The sequence below is a fragment of the Oryctolagus cuniculus genome, chromosome 16, assembly GCF_051225735.1.
Source record: "Oryctolagus cuniculus isolate XC-2025 breed Fujian yellow rabbit chromosome 16, ASM5122573v1, whole genome shotgun sequence".
Lineage (NCBI taxonomy): Eukaryota > Metazoa > Chordata > Mammalia > Lagomorpha > Leporidae > Oryctolagus > Oryctolagus cuniculus.
The window spans coordinates 10,506,603-10,534,374 of NC_142882.1; the positions used below are offsets into that span (position 1 = coordinate 10,506,603).

Below are 27,772 nucleotides of genomic sequence, written 5' to 3' on the forward strand. Positions count from 1 at the left end.
ATTCAACCCTTCCTTCCAGGGTCCCCAGGAGTCAGACGTCCATGTCAGGAGCCAAAGCCAAAGGTAGAAATTTATGCCATGCACTCAGAATGCTAGGATAATGTCCAATACAATAAGTTTTTAAAGGAAAAATCAATTTTAGTTCCCCCATATTTCTGGAATGCTATTTCAGAGTGGATTCTTGGTACTAAACTCTAAATATATGATAATAAAACAAGTGGAAAAAATTTAGAATCCTTTAGAACTTGCTTTTTTCTTTAAGCCTTTCAAAGTGTTCTTCTCAGGTCTAATAAGAATAACATAGCACTTGGGAAAAAAGATGCAGCCTAGGAGCCCTGCACTGGAGGCCAAGATGGAGAAGACCTCCACGGCCACCATGACCTTCCCCTTGGTGCTGTGGTAGACAGGCAGGAAGGTCACCCAGACGCTGCAGAACACCAGCATGCTGAATGTCAGGAACTTGGCTTCATTGAATGTGTCAGGCAGATTCCTGGCTAGGAAAGCTACAGTGAAGCTGGCCAAGGCCAAGGAGCCCAGGTAGCCCAGGACACAGTAGAAGGCAGTGGCCGAGCCCTTGTTGCACACCAGGATGATGTGGTCAAGCTCAGAGTGTGTATCTAACTCAATAAAAGGAGGATAGGTTCCCAACCAGATGCCACAGAGAGCCAGTTGGATCAAGGAGCAGATGGGAATAACAGAGTTATATACGCCTGATACCAGCAATCTCCTCATTGTTCTTCCAGGTTTTGTAACCTTGAAGGCCAGAATCACAGTGATGGTCTTGGTCAGCACAGTGGAAAGAGCCACTGTGAACACAAGGCCAAATGCTATTTGTTGCAGGAGGCAGGTGGCTGTGCTGGGACGGCCAACAAAGAGTAAGGAGCAGAGGAAGCACAGGAGGAGGGTGATGAGCAGGATGTAGCTGAGGGTCCTGTTATTGGCCTTGACGATGGGAGTGTCTCGGTGCTTCACAAAGACCCAGAGGACCGCAGCTGTGAGGACAGAGAAGCACAGAGCCATGCAGGCCAGAGCCATCCCCAGGGATTCTTCAAAGGCTAAGAAGGTCACCAGTTTAGGGAGGCAGCGATTTCTTTCCTGGTTTGGGTACTCATCGTCTGAACACTGCATGCACTGCTTTGCATCTGATGAAGGAGAAATACTGAATTTTTACTTTGCAGAAATTTTGAATTTTTTCCTATTGTCAAAAATGGTCAACTCTGCAATGCCAGTGGGAGCTTGTGATGTATACCAGGGCACACCCAATCAGGTTTCTGCATTGCTGACCAGGGAGCATGCCCATCGGCAGATTGGAATAAACTCATTCAAACAACACCTTCAGGAGATGGGGGCTCGGTTAACTCATCCTGTGACACAGTGCTGTTCCCACGAGCATGGATGCTTTCCAGCCTTTGTCTGTACTATCTCCTAAGTCAGCCTCATGTCACATCCTGTATCTCCATGCTTCAGACACAGAAATAAATAACCCAAACCTCGCAAGATAAACTTACCATCATCAATACTCCAATTGCTAGCATTTCCTGACTGCATACTACTTGATATCTGCAGAAAAAGTCTTTTCTCATTTTATATTTTTATTTCCTTGGGAACCTTGTTTCAATTTTAATGTAATCTTGAGGTGCATTTTATCAAGTAAGCAACATTTGGATTTGAACAGAGGTGTTTTTTATAAATAAAGAAATTTGAGTGCAATTGATAATTTATCAAGTTATTGATTGAGAAATTAGATATTTTTCAAGTTAGTACATAGTATAAATTAATTTCAAAATGAATTTACTAATATATTACATTCTCAGGGTCACAACAATTGCATGATAATTACTATAACATAATTCTCACCAATTCTCATGTTAGTATGATATTAATAAAAGCAAAAGAGCTAACATTCCATTCACTGGTACCATTTTAAGATACTTCCTTTTCTCCACCTCACCTCTACCTTCCTCCGTCCCTCCCTCCTTTCCTTTCTTTTTTCTCTTTTCCTTTCTTCTTTTCTTCTTTTTCTTAATTCCTTCCTTCATTTCTTCCTTTTTATTTTTTGAAATAGCATATTTTTAATTTACATTATAGTCAAAGGCTTAAAACTCCACTAAATCAAGAATTCAACAAGTAAAAATTAATGACTATAGTTCAGTGGGAATGGAGGCAAAGGCTATAAACAATAACCAAAACAAAGTGTCCATTTCACTTATACATATTAAAGTTTAAAATAATCGTGGAAACTCTGAGTAATTTTTTATTTTGTATTTTTTGAACTTTTCACTCATTTTCATGAAATCATGGCTTGTTACCCCATTGTTCTTGTGGATGGTGGGGAAAAACGTCAGCTCTGGACACCATGTTGTCTCTCTTGAAATAACATTTCAGTGCCAGTACGGCAAGAAATAAGTCATAGAGACAAGTCAATGAATGGACATATCTCTGTTTTAGTTAAATACAGAAGATGGGCTCCGGCGCTGTGGCATAGCAGGTAAAGCTGCCTCCTGCAATGCCAACATCCCATATGGGCCCCGGTTCAAGTCCTGGCTGCTCCATTTCCAATCCAGCACTTGGTTATGGCCTGGGGAAGCAATAGAGAGTGGCCCAAGTCCTTTGTTGGGCCCCTGCATCCACATGAGAGACCCAGAAGAAGCTCCTGGATCCTGACTTTGGATCAGTGCCACCCTGGCTATAGGGGCCAAATGGAGAGTGAACCAACAGATGGAAGACTCTCTCTCTCTCTCTGTCTCTCTCTCTCTCTCTGCCTCTCCTTTTCTCTGTGTCAATTTGATTTTCAAATAAGTAAATAAATCATAAAAAATACAGATGATGATATTGGGGTCTGGCTATACTTGTCATAAGGTTTTGATTTAGGTTTTGTAGATGATACTTCTTCAATCATACAAGATCCCAATGTAATTTAGAGTAAATCTTTCTGGATTTCTTATCTTGAAGTACTCATTCCTCCTCTTGGGGTCTCCAGAGGCTCTGTCTTCAATCTCAGATACTTTATACAGTATTTGCACATACAAGCAAGTATTGTTTTACAACATGTTTCCAGAATTAGTTTTTTTTTTAATTCTTTTTACTTGTTATTGAATTTTTGTTAAAAAAAAAAGCATAGGTTAACTCTGTTCAGTTATCTTCTCCATGACCAAAACTATTTATTCCCTCTAGGAAATGAATAAAGCCAGATGGTTGCTACTGCTAACACAATGGGAATTGAGATGCTCTTTTGGAGGTAATCAAATCATTACTAGGTCTATTTCTAATATTTTGAAAAAAAGAAATTATTTCTCAATGAGACCTTGCATAGTTTTTACATTCTCGGTACATTTTGTTTGATAGGTAATTCTTTTTATGTTTGTCTTGTTCAAACATTTTTAATGAGTATGCCAAACTATATATTATAGCAGGATGTGATATGCATACTTCACCTTGAATCTTTCCTTTAATAAATTCTAGAAATCTAAATGTAACTGTGGTACTAATTAGACATCCTTAGTACCATGCACAAGATTAATGAAAGTGCAGGAAGGAATATGGTATTTCCACGATGACATACAAGTGCTTGCTCTGTGCTTATCATGTGTTTGTAAAGATGAATTGGTTTCATGATCTACAGGCACCAATAGAAAGTCTTGATTATTATACTTCCTGAATTTCTCAGCTGCAATATAGCAGGTTCCACCTGCAAATCTCAGATGATGACTCATCTAATGTGTTGTGATGTCTTTTAGCATCAGTGCTAAAGTTGACTTTCTAGAATGAGCACCACCAGACAACAGCTTAAACATAAAGAAATAGCTGTAGTGATCATAAATTGATATATTGAATTAACAAGTACATATGTGCATAGAAAAAATGATGCACTAAAAATTCACTGGGTCCTACTGAAACTCTTTGGTTTCCCTTTTGTGGAGAATTAATTAGGACCATAAATTATGGATTGGAAATTTTCTACCTGTCTGATTGGCAATTTCTCTCTCGGGACACAAAACACAAGTATAGCAGCAGATAGGTCTTCCTTCCTGTGACATTTTCCTGAATCCAGGACCACAGCTCTGGCTACACACAGATCGAGGAGTCTGAAGGAAAAAGAGAAGCATGATCATGGTTTGGTTTATTATCAGCCACCGTGAAGGATGTCAGTAGAGCCCTCCTCACTACATAACACCTTGGTCTTCAATTGAAAGTCACAACTATATCCCCTCCTCCTGTACCTGTGGTCAATACCTAGACATCCATTTCAGTATTTCAACTATTACCACTCCTGTTTCACTGACCCTGATTCCCAAGGATTACAAAGGAACCTGATCATTTCACACTTAATCTCCTCACAAGACTACTCACGGATCTCTCTATGGGTATTCCTTGTCAAAAGAGAATCATACCACTTTGAATGCAACAGGCCATTCTATCATCTCTTCATTGATAAGTAAGCTTTGTTCATGTGGATTCTTGGAGGAAAACTCTCCAATTTTAATAAGCAAACGAAGACCACTAGGAAAATTCACAACGTTCTGGATATAGTAATGCACCATGTGGTTTCTTGTTTCATCATCTCCAGCGCTGTTTGTAAATTGGATTTTCCTAAGAAATGGATGGAGCTGGAGGACAGATATAATTGAAATACAGAGCACATCCAAATTAGTTGTTGGAAGTCAGATGCTCTAAACAAGCCCTCTTTCTTGTCTTCTGCATTCAGATTTTCCATTTGGTAGAACATTAGTTTTCTTTGGATGGTTAAACATCTCCTGGGTTCAGGTACTCCTCTGCCCCCTCAACAAAACATCAAAGAGTGATTGTCCCCAATCAGAAAACTATAGTTTTTGGTCCAGAGGTTGACTGGAGCATAGGCTGTATTGCAGCCTTGGTCATGAAAGATTGGTTGGGGCTTTGTGGAATCTAACTCTACTGTTACTAGTTTGGAACCACATAGATGGCTACTGAAATAACTTGATAGGTGTTATGATATATCACAAGTGTGCATCTACATAAGTTCTTCATAAGGTTCAAAATATAGTTGATGATTAGTGTATTTTGGTTGGGGAAAAATTAGAGATTTATGCATGATTGTTTCATAAGATATTTTCCATCAAGAGACTCAAGACAACTGGTAACACCTCAGAGGTCCATATTTATAAATATGTACATTATGTACATTACATATATCAGCAATATGTCTTATACCTTATAAGGTATACCTTAACACAGGTTGAATGTGGTACAACATGGTGTTCTTCCTTTCTTTGGTTTTGGGTCACTTATTGTGATGACTGTGACTATCTTTGACATATCAGGAAGTATGGTATGACTAAAGGCAAAATTTCAAATCTTTGAAAGCTTATTATGTTTTATATAGTATGTGTTAACCTTGGACCTTCTAGATCACAACACACCTGCTATGGGATACAACTAAGTTCTTATTTTTTAAACAGTTTTCACTTAATTTTTAAGTAATGTAGAGGACAAAATTCACAAATAATTCAAAATTATATCTATGGAAGCCTTCTTGAAAAATTCATTTTCTTTACCAAGGTTTGACTCTAATCATGTGGATTATAAAATATGCTTCTTATGAGTAAAATATAATTAATTTATGAAGTAAACTTTCTCATGTTAATTTTTGCATATACATTTTACCTTTTCTACATATCACACTTATTTAATTTATTCTGCAAATTTATGAATGTATTTGTTCTTTGCATACACAAACAGAAGTTCCTAAATACATTCTATATATAGGGAATGGATTATGTAAGCTAGGGTTAAAACCCAGACAGATTCATTTGTAATCCAGAGGGCATATCCTGTGCTTACGTGCATCCTCAGTAGTCTCATGTGTAAGAAATGAGACTACAGTCCATACTCCCTGATTGCTGCAGAGTTTGTAAGGACAATTGGTCTAACATGCTTTATTTCCCATCCATTTCCTATCATGTTTAGGATATTATGTGAAATCCATGTCTATTTTCACAAAAAGTATCTTATCTCATTAAGGGCTGAGGCCACAGATTATACAGAATTATAGATCAATTTATTAATCAATAATTAATTATTGATCTAAAATCAATTATATAATAGTTAATTATTGATATAATAATTAATTGTGTACTATATTATATAATTACATAATGTATATAATTAATTTATATTATGTATAATTAATCAATTATAGATTTGATCAATATTTGCAACAAAATACATGGAATTGAAGATCACTATGCTGAGTGAGATACTGCAGGCCCAGGAAAGAAACATCAGATGTTTTTCTGATTTGTTCAAGTTAATATACAGAGTACAAACACTGTGATGATATCCTAGCATGTTGTTTCCATGAAGCATACCATGTATATGATATACACCCTAATTTCCCTTTATTAGGAACATTGTCATTAATCCCTCACCTTTTTAAATTAATAGTCCTATTCCAAGAAAAAGCTGTATATATGAATATATATAAATATCTACATGTGATGTACACGTAGCAGGATGCCAAAATTGTTAAATTTTACAAATGAAAAATGAATAGAAATGAAAAATAATTGGTCAATATGTCTTTTTTGGCTTTATATAAATTCCAAAGAATATTAGGGAATGACAACTTTTTATCTGTTGTTTACTCATGTGTTTCATTGTATACTTTACAGTATTTCAGCCAGCATTAGAAACTTTTCTAATATGATTTCTGATTAGAAAGTAAACATTCAAAATCTACAGTGACTGAAATTTCCAGCCAAAGCCAACAATCACAGATATACCACTAACCAAAAGAAAGAGCCCATATTTTTTGTACCTAATCTCTCTGAACTTGAGATGAAAAGCAGGGTCATGATGCTGTACCTCAATAAAACATCTCTAGATTCCATCAAGTGGCCAGTGCTTGTTCTGTTCTAAGGGAGATTTACCTGCCAGGGAAGAATCATGGGCTGGGCTGCTTCTCCTGGAGATCCCGTTTCTACTTTCTCCAAAAGCATTTTATGGAGGACATGAGCCACTGTGTAGACAGCATTGTAGACTAAATAGCTGGAGTCAGATATGGTCAACAGGTCAATATGTCCTGGAAGAAACTCTAAGGAAGTATTTCGTGAGCAGGTTCCAATACGTCCACAAAATGACCCTGCAAGTGAGCAGTCCAGATGGAAAAGCCATAATTTACTAAAGTAAAAGTCTTCTGGGTAGTGGGAAGGGTTTGCCATCTTGACAAAATGTTTGAGGCCAGGGATTTCTTCCTTGTGGAGTGAAAATGAGAAGCCTCCATGTAGAGAGTGCAACATGTGGTTTGTCTCAGACATAACAAGATCCCACTTTGATGTCAAGATCCACACCTTCCCCATGGTTAAAAAGGACCTCACTGAAATATCCACAATGATGAGACCTCTTACATCACCATAGAGTATATGCACATTTGCAGATGAAGCTCTGATGCTACTCATGAAAGTGAGATCACTATCCCCATACAACTTCTTTGTGACAGGGAGCTTCACTGTAAAGGCCACACAGACACTTTTCTTGAGCATCTCTGCTTCAAAGTACTGAAGGAACTGCTCTCCCTTCATGTCATCAGACACAAAAAGAGCCACCCACATCCAGCCAAAATGCAGCAACAAGGAGATCATTCCATGGCCCAAAGAGCTGTCACTGGTGGCCATCTGATAGAGTGAGGGAAACTGGTCCTTATCATTTAGCATGGGATCAAAAGGACCATAGGTGAGCTGAAAGCAAAGAAAAACATGATCACATTTTTGTGAGATTTGTCTTATCTCACTTGGAAGTGAGTGAAAAAAAATCTCCCCAAGGTGAGCTTTAAGTAGGTTACTATTGTGTGAAAAGAAAAAGTGCAGTGAGATGAAAAATCTTGCTATATTGACCACAGAGAAGACCATGCTTCATATGCACATTACTTTAGGTTAATAAATGTGACTCCTCATCCTTAGCTTTAAAGAAAATCTGTCAGTTTCTGTATGCTCTTCATGTCCTGCAGTGGGGACTGAGGAATAAGAAACTTTGGATGCTGCTTCACCCAGCCAGTGGTCTTTCCCACATCCTTGCCCAGGGTGACTGGTGGAGCAGAGCCACCTTCTCCATGGTAGATAACTTTAGACAGAAATCTCTACTGTGTTGATCTCTTGGTATTTGGTGTACACGGATTACCACAGGAATCCTGCATTGTCTCCAAGAATACAATTACCAACCCTCTTTGATTTGGGGCAAAATAATTTTTCCAAAACAGAAACTTCTGCTCACCATGTGGTCTATGTTTGGCAGGCACATTTTCTTGTGTAGTGTGTCCCTGGGGAAGTATTTTTTTAGATACTGGTGCAGACCTAGGGAGGAAGTGATAATGTCTCAAGTCATTGGGTCATGGAATTCATGTGGAATGACTTCCTGGTTCTACACATCTGCTCTGGCAGACTCAGCCCAACATCATGGCAGACATTTGGTGAGCAAACCAGCAGAGCTGGTTATATTGGAGCCCCTTGTCTGACTGGCTGCTTCGCTGTCTCCTGAAGATTGGATTCAATGTCCACATGTTTGATATGTAGAGTTGTATATGGCATGGCCACTGAGAATGTGAAAAAAATCAATCTGTGTGCTTGTGACTAATTAGGATTGAAAACATGATTGGTTGAGCTCCAGTATAACTGGATATGAGTCTCAACACTCCATGGTGGAGCCAGCCTTGTGGCACTGTGTGTTAGCCTATCAATGATGATACCAGCATCCAATTTTAAATTGTCAGTTCAAGTCCTGGTTAATATGCTTCCGATCTACTTGCCTGCCAATGTGCCTGAGGATTCAGCAATGTGTTACACAAGTACTAGGCCCCTTTCTACCATGTGGTATAACTGGAAGGAGATAGTGGCTGCTGGCTGCTGGCTGCTAGCTGCTGGCTGGCTCAGATCTAGCTGTTGTGGGAGTTTGGGGAGTGACACTGTGGAATAGGAGATCCACCCCACCTCTGTGTGTATGTGTATGTGCCTTTCCTTCTTTCTCCATTGCTTTGCCATTTAGATAAACAAATATGGAAGTCTTTTTAAAAATAATTTTTCACTGTTACACTCAGTGTTTTCCCAAAGAGAACCAAGAGGTAGATCCCCATATCCATTAGTCCTAGATCTCTGGGTGCCACCTGAGACAGTGCTGTCCTAGGATGGGGCATGTCTGTGTGCTGTGGACATTTTTTATGAGGCATAGAGGTGAGAATATTAGATAGTCAATGCTTCCAGCTGGTGGGAGATGGTTACACAGGCCCTAGACAGGAATATTAAGAATATGGTCAGCCGGCACCGCGGCTCACTAGGCTAAACCTCCACCTTGCAGCACCAGCACACTGGGTTCTAGTCCCGGTTGGGGCACTGGATTCTGTCCCAGTTGCCCCTCTTCCAGGCTAGCTCTCTGCTGTGGCCAGGGAGTGCAGTGGAGGATGGCCCAAGTGCTTGGGCCCTGCACCCCATGGGAGACCAGGATAAGCACCTGGCTCCTGCCATCAGATCAGTGTGGTGCGCCAGCCGCAGTGCACTGGCTGCAGCGGCCTTTGGAGGGTGAACCAATGGCAAAGGAAGACCTTTCTCTCTCTCTCTCTCTCTCTCTCTCTCTCACTGTCCACTCTGCCTGTTAAAAAAAAAAAAAGAAATATGGTCAACATATCCTGCTATTTGCCTTTATTCCTTATCCTTCCCTTGTTAATAATCTCATGTCCCTGAAAAATCCATGGGATCTCTCCTATACCATGGTGGAATATGCACACTCGGCTGCCCCATTTCCATTTTTCAGAGGTGAGAGAATGGTGTTGGAGGAGATTCAACTATTGTTCTCCAAATTCACAACTCATTTACCTGTGGGGTTTTGTAGAGCTCCAAAAGTGTTCCAAATTCAATGGACAATGCTGATGTGGTTCCAGCAATGATGGCAACATGTCTTCCTTGTTTATGGCAGCTGTAGTTAGGAAAAGCCAGATTCATCCCAGCCAACCAATACACTAAACTCAATAAGGTATACTGTTCACTGGCAAAGGCATTGAAGAATTTGAAACCCAGGGTCAGGTTGGGGAGTAGCTGGGGGTCCTTATTGATCTCCTGGATGGCAAAGCGGAAGGCCAGCACGTATTGGTAGCTCTTCCACAGCCACCTAAAAAGAGGGGCAGCATCAGGGAGAAGGTTCAGAGCATGGAATTCAGAGCAACAACACAGCCACGCCCTGAAGCAGCAATGGTCAGACTCAGGCTTCCACTCAGTTGTGCCACAGCTCTTGCACATGGAGGAGGTGTGAGGGAGGTTCCAAGGGCTCTAGAAGATCCTGGCAAGGTCCTTGGACTCCTCTGAAGCAAACCATGTCTATGATCACTCTCACCTTCATGAACCCTCTAGGGAATCTTTGATGTGTTCAACCTAAGGACAACACCCAGGAGCAAGCATTTCTGTTTTCAGTAATTTCTGGAGTAGCCTGAATACCACCTGACTCATCTGTTGTCCAAAATTTTAGAACATTCTCAGGGCCACCTGAGCTGTTTTTCCCTAGTCCTCACTTTAATTTTCTACTCTAATATTTTGCTTTGCTCAAATCAGATTTAACATTTTGTTTTCCTTGAATGTAAACATTTGACTCCTGAAATCTGTCAGATAATTGCTGATGATTGCTTAGTTTCCATTTATTTTTTTCTCTATTGAATTCACATTTGTCATTTCATATTTTACACTTGCATGTTGCCTCCTGTTTTCTATATATGTTCTTAAAATTGTTATTAATACAAAGATTTCATATATTTCATAGATATTCTAAGAGGATAACCATATGTCCCTCCCTCAATTATCCCTCCTTCCTTTCTCTTGTTTCATTTAATCTTTGATATAACTTAATCTCAATTTACTCTATAATCACAACATATATCTTAAGTGAAAATAGGATTTCTGAGAATTTAGGAACTCTCACATTTTATGAGAGAGTAGATGGTCTATTTCCTCACTATGGATTTCTTTTTTCTTCTTCCCTTGGAATTCTTTTGAACTTTTATAACTTATTACATTGCTTCCATAATTTGAAAGCTAAGAAAAGTCATACATGTTAATAAGTTACCTGGGACTCAATATATTCATCCAATCATTCCTTTAGTTACTTTGCATTGGATATTATGTTTCTGTTTTGGGCTTAATTAAGAGTTTGTCATTTATTCTTATCCTCAATATTATAAACACATTCAAAAAGTTTCTAATTGACAGTGCTTTATTTTTAGCTGAACAGTATTTATTGGGTCAGACAGTGTTGTGCATGTTGTTCTTATATGTGGAGTTTAAAATTTAATTTTGTCCTCCAGGTAAAAGTCAATATTCTAGACACACTTAATCCAAGGAGATTTTCAGATATGTCGAGGACTTACTTGTTAAAAATGAAGTCAACCTGGCACAGAAATCATGCTACTGTCATGTGTCCATAGCTTAAATTTATTTATTTGAATAATAAATTAAAACCATTGAATAAACTTTTTTTTCTTTTACACATTTAGTCTTAGTAATAGAATTTTTCATTGTGAAGGGCATACTGCATTCACCCTGGGTTATTTACAGCATGTGCTATCAGCTGAAAGTTGACTAGCTTAATTCTTTTTTTTTCCTGAATGCAAAGTTGTGAGTTGTTAAGTACAGAACCTGGCATGCAGAGTTATTATTTTAAGTAAACAGGAGTGTCTGACACCAAAGCAGACCTAGATATTAAGATATTTTGAGAAAAGTATACTAAATGTTGTTGCAAGCCACAACATGAATAAAATAGGAAAACATGGTGCACTGCAAGATGTTAGTCACAAAAGACCACAAGGGGTATGAATCAGTTCACATGGAGGGGCTATAACAGACTGATCCTCAGACACACAAGACAGATGGGTGGTATGGACTAGGAGAGAAAGAATGAAAAATGTAGAGACACTGAAAAGGACTATGGGGATTTGTGAGTGGGTGATGAACATTAACAGGTTTATCAGCAATGAGTTGGTAACTCTTTTAAAAATCTTGATAAAAGACTTTATCTCATTATTCAATGATGTACCCCAATCATCTCAGAGAAATATGCAGTTTATTAAATGAAATTGATCATTAGAGTATTACATACAGTCACGCAAAATGAATGCCAAATTAAAGGCCAAACACTGGGTAAACAAGTGTGGGATCTGCACATAAAATAACTCCTTTTAGGCAAATAACAACACATCTTCCATCAGCTTTAAGGGAGTTCAGTCATTGTATTGAAGCTGGAGCTTGAAGCCAAAGTCCACAAAGAATTAATCATCTGGCCCATATTAACTAAAGGAGACTAAAGCATACATAATTTTATTTTAGAGTGTGACAAGCACATGAAGGCTGGCATGTCTGCACAAACAAGGGTGACCAGACACTTTTCTACCTGGGGAACAGAAGGCAGGGCAAAGCCTGTCCTCCTCTTTTTGGCGTGGGCTGACCTCACCCTGAGATCATGAACAAGACAGGTCCTCACTGTCTCCCAGTGTCCCTGAGATGAGAGATTACATGGTAACACTGTGCCTCAGAAGTTGCCAGGCCCATTATCAGTTGCCCACACTGCATGGCAATCTGCTGAGTGGATAAGCTTTAAATTCCAAAAAGCATGGAAAAGCCAGACACACACCATTTAAACCAACAGCTCTCTGCCTCACCCTCTTCTGAACACATGAGCATGTGGTTCTCTGCAGTGAGTCAGAAACACACTCCACTGTCACCATCAACAAGGGTGCAGAGACAGGATGTTTGTTTCTAATCCTCTTCAGACATCCATGTTAAAAGTTACTAAAACACATGCTGCACAGGTACGTCGAGCCCAGAATTTTCTGTGTGATTCCTGGAGAACCATCAGGATCCAAGCAAAAGAACTGGGGAAGACAAACCCCTTTCTCCTTGTGACTTTCAGAGACTTAATGCCTGCAGTCTGTTGGGGCTAAGTTATTGACATGTGGTGAGACACAGTCTGTCACAGTCTGTTTATGGTGGCACATCTCAGACACACATTGATTCACTATCAAGTGCATTTCAACAATGCTCTTGTCAGCACTGACACCCAGAATGACCTCTTAATCCTAACGCTGACCCCAGACCAGGGTCTCAGTGTCTCAGGACACCTGTGCCCACTCCATGCATGCAGGTGGGATGGGATCTGGAGTCCCCACATTTTGACTCATCCCAAGATGTCCAGGGCTACATGGAGTGGGCACATTTCTATTGATGTCACTGCTCTGTCCCTGAAAGACTAAGAAACAAATGGAAAAATGAACAGGAAGGTGTGGAAGGAACAAGAGTGGAGGGAACCTATGCCTTTCTTTATTGGCATTTATGCCACTTTCTGCATACCTTCCAGCATTCTCAGAAAGTATTAAACACAGACATAGTAACATACACTCACATTCAAGAATAACCAGACTTAACACATATGCACAATCTTGAACTTACCACGAAACAACAGTTTTATACTGGGGACGATGTAAAAAAGATATCTGGACCTTTTCAGTTTCTGTTTCTGGATAGTAGAGAGGGAAAAAGCCACCCAAGATCAGGTCTCCGTCTTGGTTGATACTTGGCTTAAGGTAATGATGGCATTCCCTGTGAGTCATGCCCTGTAAAGTGTGTATAGTATGCAGGAGTAGGCACAGAAGGCTCACAGACAACATCTTGCCAGTGTTTTCACAATGCAGAGATGAAGCCCAGAACATCAGCTGAGGTTAGGGAACAAGGAGCTGGCAGGTGTCAGCAGGCTCAATCCCCTGCAGAGAATCGCTCTCTGTGCAGGGCACTGCCGAATCCCAGTATCGCTGTCTTCAAGTCTAGTGAGTCAGAAAGGGGCACAACTAGCAACTACAGGGAGTTATTTCTAAGGAAGTCCATGCAGTGAGACATTGCCCTTGGTGTCCATGTGATCAGCACAGCACTTGCAGCTCAGCCTTTTCATTGCTTCACTGTGTCCCACACAGTAACTCAAGGGATCACCCAGCCCTGGGGCCCTGCACCTGTCACCCTCCATTATTGGGGAAAACATGTTGGAAAAACATGTTTTGGACTCTCTTTCCTCTCCTCCTTGTATGACTTCATCATGGTCCAACAAAGCACTGGGGACCACTGAATGATTGGACTGTGTACAAAGTGTTAAGTGTTACTCCAGGGGACTTCTTGGTGTGTTTGGCAAGTTTAGAAAGAGTCGATGCTAGGATCAACAAAATATCTAGTTGCATAATTCCACATATGAGTTGGAAAGAAGTCAAGGGCTGATGTCTATCATTGATGACTCTGTGCTCCCCACCCAGTCTCTTCATTGCTGTATCTAATATCAATCTCAAGTCTACAGAATGCTGCTGGGAACATTGGCTTCATGATTAAGAATGAACGGGCATATTCAGAAAAGGGGACCAATTCTTTCACCATGTATACCCCTCCACACAATTTATCCAGTTACCCACCTCCCTGAGGTTCTCCGCATTTAACAAGCATTTAGCATTGGTATGGTTTCCATGTGACAAGTGAAAGGAATTCTGTTCTGTATCAAACATGGATTTCTCAGGCTGTCTATTTTCTCTCACTTTTTACAGGAAACATTCTAAACAATATTCCTCTACCCTTTTTTTAAACTTTTATTTAATGAATATGAATTTCCAAAGTACAGCTTATGATTACAATGGCTTCCCCCCATAACTTCCCTCCCACCCCCAAACCACCCCTTTCCCTCTCTCTCCCCGCTTCCATTCACATCAAGATACATTTTCAATTCTCTTTATATCCAGAAGATCAGTTTAGCATATATTAAGTAAAGATTTCAACAGTTTGCACCCCCATAGAAACACAAAGTGAAAATACTGTTTGAGTACTAGTTATAGCATTAAATCACAATGTACAGCACATTAAGGACAGAGATCCCACATGAGGGGTAAGTGCACAGTGACTCCTGTTGTTGACTTAACAAATGGACACTCTTGTTAATGGCATCAGTACTCACCCTAAGCTCTTGTCATGAGTCGCCAAGGCTATGGAAGCCTTTTGAGTTCTCCAACTCTGATCATATTTAGACAAGGTCGTAGTCAAAGTGGAGGTTCTCTCCTCCCTTCAGAGAAAGGTACCTCCTTCTTTGATGACCTGTTCTTTTCACTGGGATCTCACTCGCAGAGATCTTTCATGTAGGGTTTTTTTTTTTTTTTTTTTTTTTTTTTTTTGCCAGAGTGCTTTGGCTTTCCATGCCTGTAATACTCTCATGGGCTTTTCAGCCAGATCCGTGTGCCTTAAGGGCTGATTCTGAGGCCAGAGTGCTGTTTCCTCTACCTTTTTAATTAATAATCTTCTTACCTGTTTTTAATTGTTAACTTTAAATCGTCTAGACTTATGGTTCCAAGTGAATGAGTTGGTATCTGTGCACATTGTGAATCAGTTCATCCAGCTCTTTGCCATGTGTTTACCTCACATCCTCTCATCATCTTCAATTTTTTGGGTTAACCACATTAAAGTCATCTGCCTCAGACATTTTGCAAGTAAACTGCATGCTGTTCCCAGGCTCCGCATGATGTGCAACACATCACTTGAACTCATTGGTCTTGTCTAAATGAAATTTTATTTCTCTTACTTCTGAGCATTGAAACTCCCAGCCTTGGTAACCTTTGTTCTTTTCTACTTCTGTGAAAAATGACATGGGGATTTTGACATGATTTGAACTAAGTTATTATATGCCTTTTCATATTATGTATATTTTAAGGCTATTAATACTTATAATACATGAATACCATATTTCTTTGCATTTATTTGTGTGCACTTCCATTTATCTTATGAAGATCTTAGTTTGTATATCTTCTACTTCCTTGCTTAAATTTATTGAGTTTAGTTTCCCCATCATGATCATGCCCTTCAAGGTTGTACCAATTACCTATGAGAAATCTGGTAGCAACCAATTACACTCATTCACATATAGGCCTCCATTCTACAAGACTCACACACCAACCTAAAAAGAAATGTGAAGAGTACTTAGTGCAGGAAGAATTAGAAATTGAATAAATAACATATCATAAAACAGAAGACCAATGCTTGACAATTTCATTAGATCAGGAAAAAAAGGGGTCATGTAGGTAGTGGGTAAGAATGTGATTTTTTATAGAATTCTAGAGGAATCTTTGATAGAACGGTAGCAGTAGTGGTGGGGAAGGGGCCTGACTTCCAAGGGCCACCATGTAATTGAGAGATGGAGGGTCTAGAATTTGTGGAGGTGGACAGCTGAGCCTTATGCTTCCTGGACTTCATCCAACATCTCTCTAACATGGCAATGATTCAGGGAACATGTATGGCTAATAATATTTTTAGCACGCTGTCATCCTTATCTGAGCTGGAACTTTAAATTCTATATAAAATATTCTAATGATAGCATATTGTAGGCACAATACTTGGGGTAACTACTCAAAAATATATAGGCCAACAGAGAAATGAATGATATCACATTGTTGACATGAACACATATAGTCACATGTACATGGTTCATGTTTAAACCATTTCTAAGATTCTGAATCTGGGGTATGAGGGTTCCACTACTTAGGAACTAACTATGCATTAGGAATTCAACCCCTGTTGTTATGGAAAACACTTGAAAAATTCCCTAGGATTGTCCCACTCTGGCAACACAGCATGAAATAATGGCCTTGCCTGAGATCCTCCACAGAGAGGGGTTGAATGGAATAAAAGTGACAAAGGCAAATATGTATGGTATCTACAAAGGATGACTGTGTCAATCATAATCTCTTGAATTAGGGTGTACCATAGTATGATAATTATTCAAATCATATATACCTAAGGTTTTAGAATATATGAAGGAACACTTTTGGTATTTATATATATGCATTTGGGTCACTGCCTCTTTCTGTACCACTTCCATCTCTATTCATTAGCTTTTTTGGAAAACTTTTATTTAATAAATATAAACTTCAAAAGTACAACTTTTGGATTATAGCAATTTTCCCTCCATAACCACCCTCCCACCTGCAAACCATTCCATCTCCTAATCTTTTTCCCATTTCATTCTTCATTTTTTGTAACAGGGTGAGGTGAAACCTCACTGTAGTTTTGATTCGCATTTCCCTGATGGCCAGTGATCCTGAACATATTTTCATGTGTCTGTTTGTCTGTTGGCCATTTGGAATTCCTCTTTTTTTTTTTTTTTACAGGCAGAGTGGACAGTGAGAGAGACAGAGAGAAAGGTCTTCCTTTTGCCATCGGTTCACCCCCAATGGCTACTGTGACCGGTGTGCTGTGGCCGCTGCACCGCACTGACCTGAAGCCAGGAGCCAGGTGCTTCCTCCTGGTCTCCCATGCGGGTGCAGGGCCCAAATAGCTGGGCCATACTCTACTTCACTCCCGGGCAACAGCAGAGAGCTGGACTGGAAGAGGAGCAACCGGGACAGATTCCAGTGCCCTGACTGGGACTAGAACCCTGGGTGCTGGTGCCACAGGGGGAGGATTAGCCTATTGAGCCACGGCACCAGCCCGGATTTCCTCTTTTGAAAAATGTCTATTGAGGTCCTTGGTCCATCTCTTAAGTGGGTTGTTTGTTTTGTTGTTGTGGAGTTTCTTGATCTCTTTGTGGATTCTGGTTATTAATCCTTTATCAGTTGCATAATTTGCAAATATTTTTCCCATTATGTTGGCTGCCTCTTCACTTTCCTGACTGTTTCTTTTGCAGTACAGAAACTTCTCAATTTGATGCAATCCCAAATGTTAATTCTGGCTTTGACTTCCTGTGCCTCTGGGGTCCTTTCCAAGAAATTTTTGCCTGTGCCTGTATCTTGGAGGATTTCTCTGATGTTCTCTAAAAATTTGATGGTGTCATGTCATAGATTTAGGTCTTTAATCCATGTTGAGTGGATTTTTGTGTAAGGTGTAATTTTGGGGTCGTGCTTCATGCTTCTGCACGTGGAAATCCAGTTTTCCCAGCACCATTTATTGAATAGACTGTCCTTGCTCCAGGAATTGGTTTTAGATACTTGATCAAATATGAGTTGGCTCTAGGTGTTTGGATTGATTTCTGGTGTTTCAATTCTGTTCCATTGGTCTATCCATCTGTTTCTGTACCAGTACCATGCTGTTTTGATTATAACTGCCCTGTAGTATGTCCTGAAATCTGGTATTGTGAAGCCTCTAGCTTTGTTTTTCTTGCACAAGATTGGTTTAGCTATTCGAGGTCTTCGGTGCCTCCAAATGAATTTCAGCATCACTTTTTCCAGATCTGAGAAGAATGTCTTTGTATTTTGATTGGTATCGTGTTGAATGTATAAATTGCTTTTGGGAGAATGGACATTTTGATGATACTGAATCTTCCAATCCATGATCATGGAAGATTTTTCCATTTTTTTGGTATCCTCTTCTATTTCTTTCTGGAAGGTAATTATCATAGAGATCTTTGACATCCTGGGTTAAGTTTATTCCAAGGTATTGGTTTGTCTTTGTATCTATTGTGAATGGGATTGATCTTAGAAGCAAATTGGGTATATTAGGAGCATTCCTCAACACAATCAGGGCAACTTGTGAAAAACCCCCAGCCAGCACCATATTGAATGGGGAAAAGTTGGAAGCCTTTCCACTGAGATCTGGCGCCAGACAGCGATGCCGGCTCTCACCATTGCTATTCAATATAGTAATGGAAGTTTTATCCAGAGCCATTAGGCAAGAAAAAAAGTTAAAGGGATACAACTTGGGAAGAAAGAAGTCAAACTATCCCTCTTTGCAGATGATATGATTCTTTATTTAGGGGATCCAAAGAACTCTAGTAAGAGAATCTTAGAACTCATAGAAGAGTGTGGCAAAGTAGCAGGATATAAATTCAGTGCACAGAGAGCTGGATAGGACATGGAGAAGCCAGGACTTGAATTGGTGCCCATATTGATGCCAGGACTACAGGTGGTGGCTTTGCACACTATGCCACAGTGCCGGCCCCTATGGAATACTTTTGAAGACCATAAGCAAAATTTCTTTCTTCCCTTCAGAGAAAAGTACCTTATTTTTGGAAGACCCCTTTTCTCCCCTGGAGTTTCAGCCACCGAGGTGCTTCATGTAGGACATTTTTTTTCTAAGTGTCTTGGCTTTCCATGACAGATATGTTCTTGTGGACTTTTTAGCCAGACCAGAATACCTTGAGGGCTGATTCTGAGGTCAGAGTGCTACTTAATGTGATTATCATTCTATGAGTCTGCTGTGTGGACTGCTTCCCATGTTGGAACAGTCTCTACTTTTAAATTCTATTATTATTAACAGACACTTGATCCTATTTATATGATCACTTTAACACTTAATTCTACCCAAATGATCATTTTCACACTTAAGGTGGTATTTTTACCACCCAGCCTATGGGGATTTTTGGTTCCTATGGATGCCTACTTCTTTGATTATGGTACTGATATTATGATGTGTTCAATGTCCAAAGTCATCAAAATATATGCATGAAATGTGCTAAATTTGTATACTATACCTAAGGAAAGCTTGAAAAAGCAATAACATACATTTTCCCCTGTACTTCCATAGCCCAATGAGGAAGTTCAGGGTTGGCCCCTGAGAGATGTTCCTCAGCCCTGGGCTGACTTCTGACACTTCAGCACAGTTTCTCAGAGTCTTCGCTAAATTTAAATCAAAGGAGTTGTCTGGTATCTCCCTGGTGAGTAGAAATCATTATTGATTTCTTCTGGTTTCTGGTGTGTGAGTTGACCTGTCAGGGATTGTTGGAAGGCTGGACACAGCACTACTTCCAGAACCAGGTCTGAGTGAAACATCTGAGGGAAGACCTCTCTCTCTCTCTCTGCCTCTCCACTCTCTGTAACTATGACTTTAAATACATAAATAAATCTTCAAAACATGAGTAGAAATATACATACAGGAAATAAGAATAAAATGCAAACATAACCACATCTATATTTTTACAATTACAATTTCATCATGGTTATAAAAATACAGAATATTCACAAAGTTAATCCTTCATGAATGAATACGCAAAGTCTCAAGAAAAGGAAACATCATATTATTCACTCCTTATATGATGGGTAGTGGGGGGTTGAACAATGTACAGAGATGATGTCTTTAGGAGCCTTATTTATTTACTTATTAATTGAAAAAAATCATATTTACAGGGAGAGACAGAGAGAGCAAGCACAATCTTCCATCTGCTGGTTCAATCCTCCAATGGCCTCAATGGCCGGGGCTTGGCCAGGCTGATGTCAGAAGCCTCAAACTCCATCCTGGTCTCCCACAGGGAAGGTGTAGGCTCAGGTACTTGGGACATTACTTGCTGCCTTCCAGGGCCAGTAGCAGAAACCTAGATGGAAAGTAGAGTAGCTGGGACTCAAGCCAGCACTCCAATAGAGAGTTGCAGTTTCACAAGTTGCAGCTTAGTGCACAGGGCCACATTGCTGGCCTTGTCTTTTCATTCCAAATAAAATGAACCATACTTTTCTTTTTAATTTTTATTCATCTGAGAGATAGAATTGCAGACACAGAAAGACAGACAGACTGCTAAAAAGTTGATTTTCAAAAAGAATCTTGCAAAGAATGTTACTCATAATTTGTAGGAACTCCTCATAGAAGTAGAGATAAACGCATCACATTATGTCACTACCTTCCTGAGCCATTAGCAGAAACCTAGATGGGAAGTAGAGTAGCTAGGATTTGAGCCAGCACTCCAATAGATAGTTTCAGTGTCACAAGTTGCAGCTTAGTGTGCAGGGTCACAATGCTGGCCTTGTCTTTACATTCCAAATAAAAGGAACCCTACTTTTTTTTTTTTACAGATTTATTCATCTGAGAGGTAGAATTGCAGACAGACAGAGAGAGAGAGATAGACAGACTTAAAGGTCTTCCATCTGCTGGACAACTCGCCAGGTAGCCACAACAGCCAGAGCTGAGCCAATCCCAAGCCAGAAGATTCTTCCAGGTCTTCCATGGAGATGCAGGAGCCCGAGCACTAGGGCCATCTTCCACTGTTTTCCCATGTGATGAGCAGAGAGCTAGATTGGAAGTGGAGCAGCCAGGACATGAACTGGCACCCATGTGGGATGCCGGCACCACAGGTGGAGGCTTAGCCAACTATGCCACCATGCTGTCCCCAGGAACCCTACTCTTGACCCAGCGTCTGGATTGTATCATGCCACAATTCCATAGTCAATTTCTCTGATATGTGACTGTTCTCTGAATCACTGAGTACATGAGCCCGATGCTTAGGAGGAAGAAGAGGCTGACATTTTATGCACACTCATGGAAAAGTGCGCCCCCATCTTATTTGGTCATGGCCCATGCCAGACTCCAGCTGCACGCAACTATTTCTAGTTGGACTCTAGACTTCCTGTTTATGCAGCTTCCTCCTTTTAGGTTCTGATTTGTTCCCAAGTTTTGTGGAAAGCATGGGTCATGTTGAAATCTCATGCATTAGTTTCTTTTGACAATTTTCTTGTTTGCAGAACTGGATGTTCTAGCAGATGATATTGGCACATTCCTGGGAGTGATTTAATAATTCCAGAAAGTAGGGACATGTTTATCTGGGTTTCTTTAAGAAGATTTATTTTTTAATTTTTTAAAGGCAGAATAACACAGAGAGGTGTAGGAGGAATATAGAGGGAAAGAATGAGGAAGGAGAAGAGGGAATGAGAGAGATAGAGAACGAGAGGTCTCCCATCCATTGGTTCACTCCCAAAGAGGCCACAACAGCTGGGGCTGGGCAAGGCTGAAGCCAAGAGCTAGGAGTTTCACCTGGGTTTCCCACATGTGTGCAAATAAAAGGAACCCTGCTTTTTTTTTTTTTATAAAGATTTATCCAGCTGAGAGGCAGTATTACAGAGAGAGACTGACAGATTTAAAGGTCTTCCATCTACTGGTTCACTCCCCCAGCACTTGGGCTGTCTTCTGCTGTTTTCCCAGGTGCATTAGCAGGGAATCTAGAAGAAGTGGATCAGCCGGTTCTTGAATCAGTGCACATATGGACTGCCAGTGTCTCAGGCAGAGGCTTAAACTGCTACACCCAAACACCAGCCCCAGAAGGAATATGTTGACCACTTGATCTGGTAATCTCAGTGCTTCCTGGTGAGTTGGAAGACTTGCTCTCTTATCCAGAAAATATTTCATAGTAGTGATATTCACTTTAAGCTATACCATATTATTCCTTCCATGAAATAATTGCTTAGGAATGTTTACACTGCTAAAAAGTTGATTTTCAAAAAGAATCTTGCAAAAAATGTTACTCATAATTTATAGGAACTCCTCAGAGAAGTAGAGATAAATACATCACATTATGTGAGTTTTTGATTAGAACTCCTACCTAATTGTCCAAACAGACCTCCTTGGGTTGTCCTTAAAGGAAAGAGTTTTTTTGGGGAAAAAAAGCTTTCCTTATTCATTTTTTATTTATTTGAGAGAGATCAAGATCCCACTTGCTGTTTCATCCCCCAAATGCATGCCATCATGGGGTTGGGCTAGGCCAGATCAAGCGCTGTGAACTCAGGCCTGGTCTACTGCCTAGGTGGCAGGGACCCACCTACTTGAGCCGACACCTGCTGCTTCCCAAGGTACAAGGACAGGGAGTAGAGCCTGAACTTGAACTCAGTTACTCCAGTATTGGAGTGTGCATATTAAGCATGCTCCACAACATCCAGCCCAGAAAAGACTGTAAAAGGGCAAATTCATGCCATTGAGAAATCCTGAGGGAGTATGAAGATAACCTTAAGTGAACTTATGTGGGAGTTGTGGACATCTTTTTGGGATTAGGTACCTGAGTGTGTGGGCCAGATGGTAGAAGGGTGGGTGTGAGCTTCTCTGTCTTTTATGTTTGCTTGTTTGAAGATTTAACTATTGGGGCTGACACTGTAGGGTAGTGCGCTAAGCCTCCACCTGCAAGGTCGGCATCCCATATGGGTGCCGGTTCGAGTCCCGGCTGCTCCTATTCTGATCCAGCTCTCTGCTATGGTCTGGGAAATTACAGGAAGATGGCCCAAGTACTTGGGTCTCTGCTCATGCGGGAGGCCAAGAAGAGGCTTCTGGCTCTTAGTTTCAGATCAGCCCAGCTCCATATGTTGAGGCAATTTGGAGAGTGTGCCACCGGAAAGAGGAAAAATCTTTCTCTCTATCTCTCCCACACGCTGGATGTAACCTCACAAATAAATACATCAATCTAATTACAGAGAAATGGAGACAAAGAGAGAAAAAGAGATCAACCATCTGCAGGATCATGTCCAAAGAGATGAAATGGCCCAGGCTGAAGCCAGAAAGCAGGAAGTCCATCTGGGTCTCCTTCATGGGTGCAGGGGCCCAAGGACTTGGGCTATCCTGTGCTGTTTTCTGAGGCACAGTAGCAGGGAGCTGCACAAGAGGTGGAACAGCCGGGACTAAAACCGGTGCCTATATGGAATGCCTGCACCACAGCCAGCAACATCATCTGTTGCACCAAAATTCCATCCACGAACTTCTAACTCATGGAGGTGGATACCACTACCTTGAGAATGTCCCTCCCTGTGTGTTCACTGTGACTTTGTCAAAAGGTGACATCTTCCAGCCAACAATTTGCATTTTCAAATGTCTGCTTGGGAAAGAAAATAAATACAACACACACACAACTCATTTTTCTGCTTAATTCAAGCCAAGGAATCCAAGTAGCATGATTAGAAACAAAGAAATCATGTAGTGAATATGTGAATAAATTTGTCCTTTTTTTTCACAGGCAGAGAGGAGAGACAGAGAAAGAGACAGAGAGAAAGGTGTACCTTTTTCCATTGCTTCACCCTTCAATGGCTTCTGCAGCAGGCACGCTGCGGCCGGTGCATCTGGCTGATCTGAAGCCAGGAGCCACATGCTTGTCCTGGTCTACCATTCGAGTGCAGGGCCCAAGGACTTGGGCCATCCTCCACTGCCTTTCTGAGAAACAGCAGAGAGCATGACAGGAAGAGGAGCAACCAGGATGAGAACCAGAGGTGCCAGTGACACAGGCAGAGGATTAGCCTATAGAACGGAGTGCTGGCCTCTCCTTTTTCTGAATTCTAAAGGCAGAGTGTATACCACAAAGAGTATGAATCTCCATATACCATTTGAATACCAAGGAGTATGGATACATTTCGTGAGTTACAAACAAGAGAATGATTGTATATGGGCAAACTGTCTCCTGTAGCGGAACATTTTCTGCCATTGGAAAGTGGAGCAGCAGATGGAAGATCACACAGTCTCTCTCCCTACTCTCTCTCCTTCTCCTCCCCCCACTCTCTCTCTCTGCACCTACCTCTCTCTATGTCTGTCAAAGAAATAAAATCACTCTTTACAAACAATAGGTATCCTTTTTTGGTCATCTGCAAGGTGCCTTTTAAATGTATGCTTGGGAAAGAAAATAAATAGAACACACACAACTCATTTTTAAATCTCTCTAAAAAAAAAAAAAAAAAGGCATCCCACCTGACTCCTGGCTTCGGTTCGGCACATTACCAGCCCTAGCAGCCATCTGGGGAAGCGAACCAAAGGAGGGAGGACTTTTCTATTTGTCTCTGTCTCTGTCTGTCTACTCTCTCTCTCTCTCTCTCTCTCTCTCTCTGTGTGTGTGTGTGGGTGTGTCTATAAATCTATCTGTCAAATAAATAAACAAACTCCTCCGGGGGCCGGTGCTGTGGCATAGCGTGCAAAGCCGCCGCCTGCAGTGCCGGCTCCCATATGGGCGCCGGTTTGAGTCCTGGCAGCTCCATTCTGATGCAGCTCTCTGCCATGGCCAGGGCAGGGAATGCAGTACAGGATGGCCCAAATGCTTGGGCCCTGGCATCCCTGTGCGAGACCCAGGAAGGCTCCTGCCATTGGGGAGTAGACCAGCAGATGGAAGATTTTCTCTCTCTCTCTCTCTGTCCCTCTCACCCTCTCTCACCCTCTCTCCCTCCCCCTCACTCTCTTTCTCTCTCTGCACCTACCTCTCTCTATGTCTGTCAAAGAAATAAAATCACTCTTTACAAACAATAGGTATCCTTTTGTGGTCATCTGCAAGGTGCCTTTTGAAATGTATGCTTGGGATAGAAAAGAAATAGAACACACACACACAACTCATTTTTCTGTTGTATTCCAGCCAAAGTATCCAAGTAGCATCATGAGAAACTAAGACATCACACGTTGTGACTCTCTCCCCTTTTTCTGAATGCTCAACCCAGGGTGTAGATCACAAAGAGAGCACATCTCCATAGAACATTTGCGCATACCAAAATGTGTTGATAGGATTCACGAGAGTTACAAACACGAGAATGATTGTCTATGGGCAAACTGTCTCATGGAGTGGAACATGTTCCAAGGACTGCGTAAGTCTCAGTTCTTGATGGTGGCTTTTCCACAGAGACAATGGCAGCGCACAAAATTCTCATCCAGATACAGCAGAGGAGACAATCCTCCCAGCGGGTCACAGTTGGTGAGTTCTCTCACTGTGGAGTGAACTTGGAGTCTCTTCTTTCAGCCACTAACAAGGCAAGTGCTAGGAGCCTTTCCACCATCTTCCCCAGCCAGCACAACGGGAGGGTCACTGGCAGCATTCCACCCCCACCCTCTCCCCCACCCCCACTCCAGCGAATCCGGAGCTCCACTTCTCCTCCAAGCATCTCCAGCTGGTGACAGTCTGGCGAGAGCCCACGGCATTTCTCCACAGCCCCCCACACCCACAGTGTCCCCCTCGTTCAGTGGGGCGTGAGGTCAGGGAGGCGGCAATCCCAGAAGGGGCAGGTGTCCATGGTCTTGCTGTCAGCTTGTCTGCAGTTTGTGTGGGGCCTGAGGGCTCCCGGGGGTGGGGGGTATCAGTGTTGGAAGAGACGTCTGCACGCCTTGCAGCCTGGCCTGGGGCGGGCCTGGATGGGAGGGGCTCTGGGCCCTGGGCTGGGAGAGGGAGAGGGAGGCAGAGGTCTGAGGGCAGAGCAGGCCAGGGGTTCCAGGCCATGGAGACTCAACTGGAACTCAGCTGGCAGAGGATGCCTCTCCGGGTGAGGCTTGGGCATGTGGGAGGAGCCCCGAGGGGCGGCAGCTCTGTAGCTGTAGCGAGGGGTGAGGAAGAGGGTGTTTGGGTGGCCAGAGGAGCGGGCTCCTGGCGCTGCATTGGCTGGGCGTGCCGACAGTGGCTGGGGGCCGTGGGGAGCACCAGCCGCCCTGTCTGCTCCCTGGGGAACGGCAGACCCGTCTTCCATGCTGATCTCCCAGGTGGGGTCAGCACCTGTGAGCAGGAGCCAGCGGGCCTGGGCAGGGAACCAGAGCCCCTCTGCTGCTGTCAGGACGTGCTCAGGGACCACCACGACCACCACATGGCCCAGCGTGAGCTGCAGGGCTGTCTGTGGGGCCAGCACCAGGCCCTCAGCTCCCAGGCGAAGCTGCAGCTCTGTTCCCACTTCCAAGACCACCACGATCATCTGGGCGCTGGCACTCTGCGGGCCCTGGGGAGGAAAAGCCAGCAGTTAGGGCTTGTCGTGCAGTGGCTGGCAGGGCACAGGGCAGGGCACAGCCCCAACTGCAAACCCAGCCCCCAATCCTGCCCTGCATGGCCACCCAGAAACCTCACCGTCCTGACACCCGCAGCGAGCTCAACCAATGGACTTTCCCTACCCCTTGGATCCCAACAAGTCACGTGGACCCCAAAACTTACCCTCGAGCTTCCACGGGGCACCGCTGCAGCATGGCATGGACACGGCCGCCATTCCTGGGCAGCTTCTGCACCTAGGGGAACACGGAGTGTGTTGAGGGGAGGCGGCTGTCCCGCAGGAGTCCCAGTGGAGGGGCATAGTTGCTCCCAGCGCGGAGGTGGCTGCAGGCCTGGGCATCCTAGAGAAAGTCCCTCCCCCGTTCCAGTCAGCCTTGGAAGGGGGAGCCTTTCCTAGTGGGGGCAGTCAGGTGAGAGCATAGAAAATGCCTTACCTGGCCTGGGACCCTGCTGCAGTCTCTGCCGTTTGGGGAGGTTGCCTTGTGTCCCGTGTGGCCTGCAGGAGAATGGGACTCGGTCAGCTGAGACCAGCGAGACCTGTTACACAAAGCCCCTAACTCATTGCAGCCCTGCAGCCCTGAGCCCATCCCAGTCCCCCACATTCAATGCCCAACGCTGGGGCTGCCCGAATCCCTCTTCTCCCCTGAGGGTGGGGACTTCTGATCTGCCAAGGCCCATGTGGATATTACAACATCAATTGGGGGCCATACCAACCACTCAGCTTAAAAAGGAGTCTGCTCTGCTGTTCTGCATTCTGGGTCCCACCTGCAGATCCTTTAGCACAGGCTGAACAAAAGAGCATCACTGGACCCAGGGGGCTGATGTTCCCACCCCTGAAACTGTGCTCACCTCAGCACACACCGACATGGGACAGGAACCTATGAGGCATCTCTCTCTCTCTCTCTCTCTCTCTCTCTCTCTCTCTCTCTGTCTCTCTGTCACCCACACACACTCAATCTGTCACCTAGACACTCTCCTCCAACATACCTGCTGTCTCCAACAGGGCCGCTGGTCCCTTCCTGGCAGGAGTCACTGGGACTCCTTGGGCGCCGGCAGCCGCTCATGGTACAGATTCTCTGGTCTGTCTGTGCCAACCCCAGGCGGTGTCTGCTTCCTGCAGATCTCCCGTTGGCTCCTGCTCTTTCTCTTCACCTGAGGCAGAGGGATCAGCCCCCCAGCTGGTACCCCAGGCAACTTGAGTGCTAGGGAGATGTTCCTGCGGCCTCACACCGGCAGGGCAGAGTGAGCTTGGACAGAGGGAGCTCCTGGGAACGCATCCAGGTGTGGGAGGCAGAGGTGGAGCCAGGGA

General features: G+C 42.7%; 1 protein-coding gene across 1 annotated transcript; it reads right to left on the minus strand.

The window, feature by feature from the left end:
* Positions 1-228: 228 nt before the first annotated feature.
* On the minus strand, positions 229-7,631 carry LOC149121468 (vomeronasal type-2 receptor 116-like). Its single transcript, XM_089315520.1, has 4 exons — positions 7,386-7,631; positions 4,392-4,607; positions 3,962-4,085; positions 229-1,142 (listed from the first exon to the last, which is right to left on the minus strand). Exons 1-4 carry the CDS (start codon positions 7,617-7,619, stop codon positions 229-231), a joined length of 1,488 nt encoding a protein of 495 aa, XP_089171646.1. The 5' UTR covers positions 7,620-7,631.
* Between the last annotated feature and the right edge of the window lie 20,141 nt (positions 7,632-27,772).

What these genes read in the sequence shown, in the direction of transcription:
- LOC149121468 (XM_089315520.1), bottom strand. Translation starts at nt 7,619, where the DNA reads ATGATCTCCTTGTTGCTGCATTTTGGCTGGATGTGGGTGGCTCTTTTT. An exon ending in GGCCTGTTGCATTCAAAGTG is followed by an intron (nt 4,086 to 4,391) that starts GTATGATTCTCT and finishes TTTTTCCTTCAG; the next exon opens with ACTCCTCGATCTGTGTGTAG. An exon ending in AGAAATTGCCAATCAGACAG is followed by an intron (nt 1,143 to 3,961) that starts GTAGAAAATTTC and finishes CTCCTTCATCAG; the next exon opens with ATGCAAAGCAGTGCATGCAG.